Raw genomic sequence first — 13233 nt, forward strand, 5'->3', positions numbered from 1 at the left:
CTTTGGGCCCTTACCACCATGTCGTCCCCTGGGCTGTGCTGACAAACTACTCTGTAAGAAACTCTCTGCCAAACAAATTGTTTCACAGTTGACGTCAGGAGGTTTGCAAGCATTTTCCACAAATGACAAGAGAGAAGGGCAGGAAATAAAAGCAATATATTGCAACATCTGTCCACCTTTATCTAAACACAGTGAATATGTGCATGCTGCGTAAAGCCGGGGGGGGGGACTACTTGATAGTGATGTTGACTGGTCCCCTCTACCTTCTGGGCCCTGGGGCATTGAACCGGCTGCACTGTTATAAGTTATGTTTCTGGTTTTTCATTAAATATCTTAAAACCAAAGTCTGAGCTCTGTGCAGAAGCCTCATGCTAATGAAAGATGAGGAACCTACAACTAACTCCTAAATATCCAGAACCTAACATTGCCATATTGAGCACATTGGCATCCCGGCATTAGCAATTAGCTTAAAGCTAATGTGGCTGTTATTTTATTTTTCAGTGTCACTGATCATCGTCCATTGCTGTTTAAGTCAGAGCAGCTGGGGCTCCCCTGGTGGTTGCACTCTTGTGATTTGTAAATTGACCACCACCCAGGCATGAATTAAATCAGAAGACAGATTCTTTCTGTGCTACACAAATTGGAGACAGACTTTTTCCCCCCTTCTTTTGGATTTCATGGGTCCTTTGAGGATGGCTTACCAGGGGGCAGGAGAAGACCATTTAGTGTCTGTCTGGTTGTAATGGCTCCAACCCCATAATCGCCACTTCTCTCTCTCTTGCTCACTCTCTCTCTCTCACTCTCTCTCACTCACACACACACAGACACCACACACACACTTAACTCCTGTCATAGTCACAGTTGCCTGCAAGGTTAGGGCCACAGAGATTGATTTTTTGTGCTTGGACCCAAGATATAAAGACATGCTGAGCACTCTGTCTGGATGCAGCCATCACTGCTGCGGTTAACATCAGCTCGGTGGTTAAAACGTTGCGGTTAATCATATATTGGTGCAGACTTTGGTTCATTCCCTTTCTTGTTATTCCGAGCAAATGGATAATCCTGTCCTTGGTCAATTAGTGTTTTGGATAATCACAGCTGTGACTAATTGGTACAGTGAGCAAGGGCTTGTTTTGGTTAATTACCGTTATTGTGGTGGGTCTTGCTGTGGGTAATGGCACCTATGGTTAAATTGTCACTCTGATTTATCACACCCAGGGCTCGTCTAGATCTGTGTACAAATGTCTGTCTTTTTTTCGAGGGGGGTTAAGAAAGTTAATGATGTTGTTTCTTAATTGTGCCAGCCAGGAGTCATGAACTCACCCTGCCAGGGTCAAAGGAAACTCTTGTTTTATCAACATATGATACTTGTGTAGGTTTTGTGGAATGTTTTGCTCGCATACTGCTTATCAGAAAGCAGGAAATGAAAGGATTGCCATTTAAAACAAGCAGAAATCCCACCACCCTCCCCTCTCTCTGCTGTTTTCACTTGCACTACTACGCCGAACACGGATTTCACGATAATGCCCTCTTTCCTCAAGGAAAATTGTATCCAAGTCATTATGGTCAGATCCTGTTATGGAAATAAGAGTATTGTCCATGGATACGATTGCTTTCTTCTTCTTTTTTTTGGTTTGTTTTTTGAAAAATAGCTGCTTAAAGCAGGAAGGGCAAATGCAGCATTCAATGAAGGGGGAACAAAATCCCAAAACATTTGGTTTGTATTTCTTTTTACCCTCAAGGATGTTTGCATTATCATTCAATAAAGACTCTGGCCCACGAGAGACTTCCCCAGATTAGCTTTATTCTTTTTAAACAGAATATTAAATAATACACACTAAATATTCCATCGTCATTATTATTTTAGCTACCCATGGCTTTCTCTGACCTTCATGTCTTCAGTTGGAATGATTTTGCTTTTGTGATCTTTTTTTTTAATAATTATTATTATTATTTGTTTTCCAGTCCCTGCTCTTTGTCATTAAACTCAAGTTATGATTTGGGGGTGGAGGGAGTGCAAGCTGACAAATTTGTCTTGTCTCCATGGATACAGGCGATTGTGGACACTGTTGACAACCTCTTGAGGCCAGAAGCTCTAAAATCCTGGAAAGACATGAATTCCACGGAACAAACGCACGCCGCCACGATGCTGCTGGATACCCTGGAGGAAGGGGCGTTTGTCCTCGCGGAAAACCTCATTGAGCCCGCCATCGTGAAAGTTCCCGCAGAGAATATCCGTAAGTTCCTCTCCAGTAACTGAGAAAACCACATGTGCACATCCATCATTCACAGTCTGTGATGTTGATGGCTTTTCTTTTCTTTCTTTTTTTTCAGTCTCAGGGAGATAGTTTTAAACACAGCGGTAAAAATTGTCTCACATTCAGGCAGCTATTCTTTAAGAAGAGCGTCATTTTGAAAATAGCCACATCTCATCTCGTTTCACTGACGTCATAAGAAAAGATTTGACTCAAAAAAAGTGGGGAGAAAAAAAAGCTAATTTTCCCTCAAAGGCAGGCACTTTATTATCAACATGATCTCATTCATATAAGTCAGCTGTGTGCAGTGAACTGTCATATTTCTACTCGTATCTCTTTGTTTCTATGGTTATGGTCCTCCACTTACCCTTTTTGTCTTATACCTCATTGATTTTTAATCTTTTTCTCGCATTGTAAAGTCACCTCACTGAATGGGTGCTGCCAGATGAACTGTCCAGACCTCTTGGGGGGGAAACAAAGAAACCAATTGAATGGCACTGCTCCATTCACATGGCACTCTATCTGTTCCCTCTAAGCCTTTCCCATTAATAAGTAGTTAGCCAAACTGATAAGGACTAGTTGCTCTGTCTTTACCAAAAGCACTGATTAACACATTGTGTAATATGTTTCACATTAGCCATTTAATCACCGCATTCAGACAGTTTTTATGAGCTTGTCAAGTGCTTGCTTATCTGCACAATATAGATAATGAAAAAAACATAACTAAATATGACGAAACCTCAGAGAACAGCCTACCTGACCTCTCTTAAAAGAGTCGAAAAAAGCCGAAAATGATTGTTGATTCTAATTAGCAGTTTCCTCGAAGCTCAAATGGCATCTCCGGGCGAGTATCAAGGGCAGGGCGAGGGAAAAAAGGGAGAAAGGGAGCTAAAAGGTAGATGGCGGGTGGTAGTGGTGGTGGGGGGAGCAGCTAGAGAACAATTCCTCATCTCCGTCTGTCAGAAGCCACCTATCTGAGGAAGTGAGGCCGTTTCTGATGGGAGGGAGTGTGCTGATACGCGTGTCCTCCTGACCCTTTAATAATTTCACACATCAAAGGGAGCACCACCCGGCAGCTGGCATACCAGAGAGAGGGGCTGCAGGAATTTGGAGGATTTTCAGAGATTTGCTCGTCGAGGCCCAGAGTTATCTGAACCCACAGGGGAAAGAAAAAGTAAAGTAAAAGCTCAATGATATTTTTGATCCTATGAATATTTGACATTCATGCTGCAGTAGGCTGCATGCTTGAATTTGCTCATCTTCTATCGTTGCCCTTGTTGTTATTTTTTCTTCCGCTCCTGCCTCCAAGGCTTTCACAATGCCAGCCAACAGCTTAGTGACATGGTTTTATAAGTAAATGACACTCGACGGGGTTTTGCCAATAAGACTGGATTCTGTTACTGGTACAATGAACCTCGAGTCTTTACACATACCCCACTGGGCCTGAGCGATAGAGTTCTATTAAACACCATGTAATGCTTCTCAAATGTTGCCTATGAGTAATACATCTCCCCCTCTCTCAATCTCTCTGTCGCTTTCCCTTTTACCTCGGCCATCTCTCAGTGTTGGAGGTGTGTGTGCTAAGCACCGACGGGCAGGTGCAAGACTTCAGATTTCCACAGACGAGCAAGAGCGGAATGACTCTTCAGCTGTCTTCCAACACGGTGAAAGTCAACAGCAAAAACGGTGAGAGAACGTCACTGCAGAAGAAACACCTAGCTGATCAGATGGTTCGATGGTAGTTCATAACCATGTCCTAATTCACATAGTTGTTTTCATTTGGGTAATTAAGTTGGGATAATGCCTTAAAGTGATTTTACGTGCTAAGGCATTTTGAATCGGATTAGTAAGACATTTGTGAAATATGCTCATTGATTTATTTATTTTTTGCCGGGAGTTACAATATGAGTCTCATACACTGCACTGTATGGGGTAATATAATCAGGAGGTTATTAGCTTAGCTTAGCATAAATCCTGGAACGAATTAGCGATGCTAAAAGGCAATGCTCCTTGGATATGGGTCAACAAAAACAACCGTTGTTTAGGTTTCATGTGTTTGTGCATGTCTATGCTGAAGTATTGCTTGACCTGTTTGTTCTCAAAGTTTTTTTTTTATTTATTTTTTTTATTATATGTGTTATCTAGGACTGCTGGTTTAGCTTACTGGGTTGAGCGGTTGACTTGTGTGCTGCAAGGCTCATGCAGAGGCCTGGGTTCAAATCTGCCCCAAGGGTTTTTACTGTGTGTCTTTCTGCCAGTTTCTCTGTCTTACTTCCGCTGTCCAGTCACATGCTAAAAGCTTAAACACTGGGCATTTTAGCTATATATTCATGTATAATTCAGGTTTTGTGGACATAAATGGGATGTTATTGTCCTGAAATGAAAACTATCGGTTGCTTTCATAAGGTTTTAACGATGCATAAAGGCTTAAAAAAACCTGTTGCTCGGTGGTTGCTTGGAAGCATGATAACATCATAATATCTGATATAGATAAGAACCAGTGACTACGTAAAAGACTTACAGGGGCCTAAGATGTTCCTGATGATCTTAGGAGGAGTTTGTGAACAAACAAACACACGTAGATCTGAGATTAGTGATCTAATCTTAACATTTTGATATTTCGAGGAAGGGGGGAAAAGTGTAACGATCACTTTTGCAGAAAACAGAACTTCTGCTCAAAATGTTTCAGAAGTTTCTGGTGAGGTGGAATACTAAATAGAGGACTTTCACCCAGGAGATTGGGACGCTTGTACGCATAACCATAACTCACTGCTCATTAGTTTTAGTCTTTGTTTGATGTTTGCGTTAATGTTGAGGCTTTCAGTTGGAGTATTGTTAGGCTGAACCAAACTACCTGGTCTAGATAAAGATCATGGTTTTGGTCAAAAAGCCACAAAGGCAAATGTCTCCCATGTGCACCTGGCTTTTAATCTTTTTTATCTTTTCCCAGTGACATGGTCGGTTAGTGGCAACAATGGACATTAATTATGATGTTGCTGGAGCAACGCAGCGAAAGCACATCATTTTGCAATGAAGAGTCTTAAGGTTGCCATTAAAAATAGTTTTAAAAACATGCAAAACATGAAGAACATGGATCAGATGTTTCATATTTTAAAATTAATCTTAATTATCACTGTAATGAGTAAAGCATAGTGCGCTTTGCAGCAGTCAGACAGATGAGTTGTGCACCTCATCTGTCTAACTGGCTCGACATCCTGTGTGTTCATTGGCAGAGGCACCAGTTTTAACAATCTATATATTTTATATAAAATGCAGTGAGCCGTGTTATTTTGGGGGAGTGAATTATTACTGTTTGGTAGATAACTGTAAATTATGTCTAATGCTGTACTTCTTATTGTTTGCTATAGGTGTAGCCAAGCTGGTATTTGTACTCTACAAGCACCTGGGTCAGTTCCTCAGCACAGAAAATGCCACATTGCGGGGAATGGGAGACCTGAACAAACACAACCTCTCTCTCACTGTCAACTCCCACATCCTGTCAGCCTCTATTACAAAGGAGTCGAGCCGTGTGTTTGTGGCAGACCCCGTGATCTTCACACTGGAGCACCTGGATGTAAGCCTCCCTCTGAGATTTACCCTGACCACACTATAGAGCCAGGCTGTCAAAAAACAGGATAGACTGCAATACCTTTTACAGTAAAGGAGAAACCGTGTGCCGTTAGTGATGATTAGCACCATTTTGATCTTTCTCCTTCACAAATAATTGAGTACGTTTTTTTAAAATCGAAAAAAAGGAGAAGTAAACACATGACTGACGTGCTTTAACTGCGCATATTCATAAATGTTTAATTTTTTCCCCCTCTCTGCTTTTGTGTTTTGCAGAAAGAACATTATTACAATCCCAACTGTTCCTTCTGGAATTACTCAGAGAGGAGCATGATGGGATACTGGTCCACTCAGGGTTGTAAACTGCTGGAAACCAATAAGAGCCACACCACTTGCTCGTGCAGTCACTTGACCAACTTTGCCATCCTCATGGCTCATCGGGGAAATGTGGTAAGTGGCCCTCGCCTTGTGGCTCGCTCAAGCTATTTTTCAGTCTCAATTACTCGTTCTTCCGTCTCACTTAAAGATTTGTGCACACGCGGCAAGAACAAGAATGGCATTTCAGTGGAGATAATTAGATTATAGCTGGAGGAGAAGGTAAGGGCAGGGAAGAAAGGGAGAAGTGGAGAAAAGGCAGCAGGGCTGTCGCTTTAAAAGTGCGAGTTTGTGTCAGGAAGTGCCATACCATTATCAGAAGTAATTATGTTCTACCTGTGATCCATGTCTAATATCCCTCTGTGCATATGTCTCAGAGAATCATGGGAAACAACATAACTTCAGCTTTAACTTGTGTCTCCACCCCTCTTGAAGTGGTGTTGGACCCATTTGGTCGCGAAATGCAATTACAATCCAATTACATGATAAATAGCATGTGCAGCGAGGACCTAGCCAGTAATAAATGTAGAGGATAAGTTTGTGGTTCGTCTAATAATACGTCCCAACTCATGAACTCTATGCCTGTCATCTGTCTTAACCTCAACCTTAACCACAGCTTGAAACCAGAGCCCTGAGGCTAGGCTTAGCCCCACCAATCCCCTACACATCACCTCAACTGTAACTCCTGCCCTCAATAAAATTACAAATATCACAGGAGGAATTGGCTCACTTTGAGGCCACCATGTCCTTGAGTGATATTTTTTTATGGTCGTGTCTGCTATTTTCACTTTTGCCAGGTGGCCGTCTTGAAATACGCTCAGTTTTGGACCTCCTGAAACGCAGCGTGATTCAACCGCAAAGCGAGAACTTGGATGCCACATGTTCACAGCTCTTTTTGCGGCATTTTTCTGTTGATGTCACTTTCTGCAACACTTTCTCGTGAAACTTCATGAGTTTTAATCAGTCAAGTTGTCATATGAACACCAAAACATGTTGTGGAGGCTCTAATCATTAATATCAGCAAGGTGATGCGACTTTCCCAGTAATAAGCGAGGATTAAACACTCCAGAGATTTCGATTCAGTGACAACATACAGGGTGCGTGTGTGTCCCCATTAGGCCAGCACAGCTTCACTCATTACGTGCTCAAACGCTGCCCATTATAATGAGAGGTGCAAAGTTTAAAGTCAGTCCGTGCTTTCTCTATTTGTCTGCAGAGGGACGGGAGCGTGCACGAGGTTCTCCTCACCGTCATCACCAGGATGGGCATTGCTGTGTCTCTGGTCTGCCTGGCCATCAGCCTCTTCACTTTCTGCTTCTTCAGAGGTCTGCAGAGTGACCGCAACACCATTCACAAAAACCTGTGCCTCAACCTGTTCATCGGCGAGCTTCTCTTTCTTGTGGGCATCAACATGACAGAACCAAAGGTACCGTGGAAGTGACTCTGCAGAAGGTTTTAATTTCACACTACTGATTAATAGTCTCATCTGCTGTAATTAACCTTTTGTACGCCTGAATTTTCCCTTCAGTTTTCCTTTGAAGTGGCAAACCAAAAAAAAAATCCACATTAGATTAAAATATCATATTTCTATTAGGAGTCTGCCAGTGGTAGAATTTAATGCAGATATTAAAAGCAGGAGTTTTATGGCAGCAACGTACAGTGGGGCAAAAAAGTATTTAGTCAGCCACCGATTGTGCAAGTTCCCCACCTAAAATGATGACAGAGGTCAGTAATTTGCACCAGAGGTACACTTCAACTGTGAGAGACAGAATGTGGAAAAAAAAAATCCATGAATCCACATGGTAGGATTTGTAAAGAATTTATTCGTAAATCAGGGTGGAAAATAAGTATTTGGTCAATAACAAAAATACAACTCAATACTTTGTAACATAACCTTTGTTGGCAATAACAGAGGTCAAACGTTTACTATAGGTCTTTACCAGGTTTGCACACACAGTAGCTGGTATTTTGGCCCATTCCTCCATGCAGATCTTCTCGAGAGCAGTGATGTTTTGGGGCTGTCGCCGAGCAACATGGACTTTCAACTCCCGCCACAGATTTTCTATGGGGTTGAGGTCTGGAGACTGGCTAGGCCACTCCAGGGCTTTCAAATGCTTCTTACGGAGCCACTCCTTTGTTGCCCGGGCGGTGTGTTTTGGATCATTGTCATGTTGGAAGACCCAGCCTCGTTTCATCTTCAAAGTTCTCACTGATGGAAGGAGGTTTTGGCTCAAAATCTCACGATACATGGCCCCATTCATTCTGTCCTTAACACGGATCAGTCGTCCTGTCCCCTTGGCAGAAAAACAGCCCCATAGCATGATGTTTCCACCCCCATGCTTCACAGTAGGTATGGTGTTCTTGGGATGCAACTCAGTATTCTTCTTCCTCCAAACACGACGAGTTGAGTTTATACCAAAAAGTTCTACTTTGGTTTCATCTGACCACATGACATTCTCCCAATCCTCTGCTGTATCATCCATGTGCTCTCTGGCAAACTTCAGACGGGCCTGGACATGCACTGGCTTCAGCAGCGGAACACGTCTGGCACTGCGGGATTTGATTCCCTGCCGTTGTAGTGTGTTACTGATGGTGACCTTTGTTACTTTGGTCCCAGCTCTCTGCAGGTCATTCACCAGGTCCCCCCGTGTGGTTCTGGGATCTTTGCTCACCGTTCTCATGATCATTTTGACCCCACGGGATGAGATCTTGCGTGGAGCCCCAGATCGAGGGAGATTATCAGTGGTCTTGTATGTCTTCCATTTTCTGATGATTGCTCCCACAGTTGATTTTTTCACACCAAGCTGCTTGCCTATTGTAGATTCACTCTTCCCAGTCTGGTGCAGGTCTACAATACTTTTCCTGGTGTCCTTCGAAAGCTCTTTGGTCTTGGCCATGGCGGAGTTTGGAGTCTGACTGTTTGAGGCTGTGGACAGGTGTCTTTGATACAGATGATGAGTTCAAACAGGTGCCATTCATACAGGTAACGAGTGGGGGACAGAAAAGCTTCTTACAGAAGACGTTACAGGTCTGTGAGAGCCAGAGATTTTCCTTGTTTGAGGTGACCAAATACTTATTTTCCACCCTGATTTACGAATAAATTCTTTACAAATCCTACCATGTGGATTCATGGATTTTTTTTTTCACATTCTGTCTCTCACAGTTGAAGTGTACCTCTGGTGCAAATTACTGACCTCTGTCATCATTTTAGGTGGGGGAACTTGCACAATCGGTGGCTGACTAAATACTTTTTTGCCCCACTGTATTTATTTGAAATCAAATATTCTTCCTGTAATTTAATCACAGATGTCTGAAATTATTTATGTTTTTGCTGAGGTTTTGCAAACATGTAACATGGGATGTTAACTTTTGCAACACTTTGGGCGTGTGACAATCATGTTGACAGTGTCCCCCAGTTTCACCGGCCTAGAGAACAGTCCGGGGCCATCTGGGAAACACCGAGCGTGAGGCAAAAATGTGTATTCGCAACTTTTTGGCGAGTGGTTAATGGACGCTGCTGACAGTCACTGGGAAAGTCGGTTGCTAAAGATCCAGTTACACAGGCCTGGAGGCTGGTTAATGACCTGCCCCCGGCTGTGAGGAAACTGGTTGTTGAAACTTTGCCTTCCTTTGCGTTGAGAGCAAAACTAACACAAGAGGTTAAAGGGCTTAAACTCCAAAATATAAATATAGAAGCTTTAAAGTAAATAAAAGGCTTTGTTTAGGAATTATTTAACCATTTTATAATTTTACGGTTTGGGTTTTGGAACATAACTCTTCATATCATTTTAAGAGGATGTAAAAATTTAGTCTGCTGTAAGATTCCTCCAGAATATTCAATTTAAACCAAGTTTGCAGTTGAAAAATCTGCTTTCATGAGTGAGGAGCAGTTTGACTTGGCTAGCTGCAGTTGGCCTGCAGATTTACACTGAATCAGGTCCACAGTCAGGTACAGCTTAATCTCTCTCTCTCACACTCACCTATCTCAGAAGTATTTAAATTTATGTAAAAGATTTCTGTTTTGTTTACTAGCTTAAAAGGGGAATAAAGAAACTGGTTACTTGGGGGGGAAAAAGTTATGTTTCCTTCCTGGTCTGTGTTTGCTCTGGTCTCACATTGCTGCGGTTGCCTGTAGTTTTCATGGGAGATGCCAACTTGTCTGCAAACACTCATTAACTAAAAGCTGAGCAGCAGTGAGACTTGGAAGAAGCTCGACACGAACTTGAAATGGAGAACGTTTGCCTCAGTCATACCTCAGCTAACACAAGGAGATTTTTGGTGCAGCATCCTCTTTGTGATCGATTTCACCTGACAGCCAGCAACCACACATGTTACACTCTTCAGAAATGTGCACGTGACATCATGCGAGAAACCTTACTACTTTGAGATCTGTGGAATCTGTTACATTTATAGGAGGAAGATGCAGATTTTTAAATTCTAATAAAGTGTGAAAAATGAGTGTTTGAACTATTTGATCAATAGAAAAATGAAAGTACCTCCAAACATCTGATTCTGATATTTATGAAGCTGATTTGTTGCTAGATATTTTTTTATATAAAAAGACTAAAATACATCTTTACTCACTGAATATGTAGCTTCTTAATTTCAAACTTTGACAGAAATGTGTATCTCAAAACATGTTAAAAAGCTTAATCTTTGCATCAGTTAACATCCATCTAAAAGATAAAGGTAATAATTATCAATCATTGCTATGCTTTTAGCTCTGGTTTGGTGTCCAATGACTCCCAGTGAAAGTGTTATTAAGCTGCTAAAAGCGTCGCTTCATCATTTCTAGGAGTGTGCAGCATGTATTTGGTCTTACTAAGGCACATTTCTGATCCCACAAATGACAACAACAAAGCTGTGGACTAAAAAACAAACATTTTCAGCTAAAAGATGCAGAAATCTGCTAGCATACATCTGCAAACATCTAGTCCTGTCTTAATAAAAATAAATAACTAGACTAACTTAAACTAACCACCGTTCTAAAGCAAAAACATACAGATTTGTGTTAAATACTATAGACAAGTCATTTTTGGTAATAATGAAAAAGGGAAAAAAAATCTTTCTATTTATTTATCTTTTGACTTTTATTTTCAGTATAGAAAAATAATGATAAAAACATGGAGGGTGTGTGGAAAGTGCTGGCAAAAGCACAAGGTAAGGTCACCATCAGGGGGTTCCACAGGTTTCGCAGGGTAAGGTCATCTGGGTCAGGAGTGTTGTTTTGTAGCATAGAATTACACATTTATTATGGTTGCTTTGATTGGTGTTATGACACTCTGAATTCCTCTCAGCCCAGACAGCAGAAAGCTGACCGCATGAATAAACCTTTCCAAAGCAGCAGGGAGGGAAGCGTGTTCATCCAAGGCGCAGGGTTTAGTAAAATAAGCTCTTTCACTGTCCTTTTACCTCTGCGTGTAACGTCTGCTTGTATTTTCTCATCAGCTGGTCTGCTCCATCATCGCTGGAGTTCTCCACTTCTGCTTCCTGGCCGCGTTCGTGTGGATGTGTTTGGAGGGCGTGCAGCTGTACCTCATGCTGGTCGAGGTGTTTGAGAGCGAGTTTTCACGCAGGAAGTATTACTACATGTCTGGGTACCTCATCCCAGCCGTGGTGGTGGGCATCTCAGCGGCCATTGACTACAGAAGCTACGGCACTCAGCGGGCGTAAGTGTGGGATCTTTGCAGAGGCTCTTCTTCCCGGGATAAATATCACAAGCTTTAGTCCTCCCTTCTCCCCACTGCGACACACCCACACAGCATGTACTGTATGTGCTAATGATAGTAATATCACAAAGAGTAGTCCACCTCTGGCCCCTTGGCAAATTTACAGCCTGTCATTGCTAAAAGAAGAGGCTGTGAGCAAAGTAGCTGCATTAATGAATGTGCTGGCTAGCTGCACTCGCTCGCTGGGTTTTTAGTCTTGTGGATGTGGATAATTGCCGCCCATGTCAGTTAAAAGTTTATGCACTCCTCTGCTGGTCTTCATCCAAGCAGCAAGCTTTATGATTTGTAAAACGGCGAGTCCTCTCTAATTTATGGAATTTAAGTAAACCGCCTTTTTCAGACTCTATTTTCCATTCTGTTTCCCGGTGATAAACGTGGGCTGAGGTGCAATTCATTCTTAAACTGTCTACATTACAATGTTTACTGTACTGTACATACACACAGATATCCCACATTTGTAGACATTTGCAGACTGTGAAGTCATGAGTCCAGTAACCACTGGCTTTTACACTGCAGCTTCTCATGGCACGAGGCCAGCACTCCCTTAAGGTCGGGTTTTCTTCTTTGCGGTCAAAGGAGTTTCTATTCTGTTGCTGCGGCCTATCATGCAGCCGGCTCTGCTGGGCTCCGATCAATGAGAAGCAACTTTGTTTTCACAAAGAGACGATTTAATGAACTGAACACCACCTTTTACACCCTATAGGTGCTGGTTAAGAGTCGACAACCATTTCATCTGGAGCTTCATCGGACCTGTAACCTTCATAATTGTGGTAAGTTGTAAATTTGTGCACGCGTGTGATAACTTTTTGTTCTTTGAAAGAAAAGCTCAGAGAATAGTTTATAGATTTCTCTCTCTCCGTCTGTGCTGGCAGCCTCTTAGCTCTGCTTTCTCAGATCAATTTGCATGAAAGGAAAGTGGTCCCATTATAGCTGACACGAGGACATCAGTGTCCACTCAGCTATGAAATCCTCTGAAATCAGAATTGGTGAGCGGCAACAACTTGAAGCTGTTTGGTCCTTGCTGTACATCTAGAGAATACTCCCCTGCCTGCAATCAGGAGGAGAAATCGTTTCAGGCATGAAGGTCATTTGCTCAGTGGGAAAACAAGGGTGATGGTGGCGGGGGGTGGGGATGGGGTGGTGAACATGGAAGTAATGAGTGGGTGGGCCAGACAACTATTACCACAGCTCATAGCCCTGCTGAGGATTATGACGTATCCCCAGCCAATCCTAGAGCGCGGACATCTCCATCTTCACCTTTTAATATTTCATGCACGGCGCTGGGTGTTCGCCATGCGCATAGACAC

At 42.5% G+C, this 13233-nt stretch overlaps 1 protein-coding gene across 7 annotated transcripts in view; it reads left to right on the forward strand.

Moving 5' to 3' along the window:
* Window positions 1-13233, forward strand: part of adgrl2b.1 (adhesion G protein-coupled receptor L2b, tandem duplicate 1) — a 91187-nt gene that overhangs the window by 63618 nt on the left and 14336 nt on the right. For all 7 annotated transcript variants that reach the window (XM_085389917.1, XM_085389912.1, XM_085389914.1 and 4 more), the window contains 7 exons: window positions 2054-2237; window positions 3819-3941; window positions 5624-5829; window positions 6099-6272; window positions 7414-7623; window positions 11646-11866; window positions 12630-12696. In XM_085389917.1, the coding sequence (XP_085246043.1) occupies window positions 2054-2237; window positions 3819-3941; window positions 5624-5829; window positions 6099-6272; window positions 7414-7623; window positions 11646-11866; window positions 12630-12696 (1185 nt within the window). The remainder of the gene's footprint in view (window positions 1-2053; window positions 2238-3818; window positions 3942-5623; window positions 5830-6098; window positions 6273-7413; window positions 7624-11645; window positions 11867-12629; window positions 12697-13233) is intronic.

Source organism: Rhamphochromis longiceps, linkage group LG18 (genome assembly GCF_057381845.1).
Source record: "Rhamphochromis longiceps isolate RC_006_pf linkage group LG18, R_longiceps_female_GT1.1, whole genome shotgun sequence".
Classification (NCBI taxonomy): Eukaryota; Metazoa; Chordata; class Actinopteri; order Cichliformes; family Cichlidae; genus Rhamphochromis; species Rhamphochromis longiceps.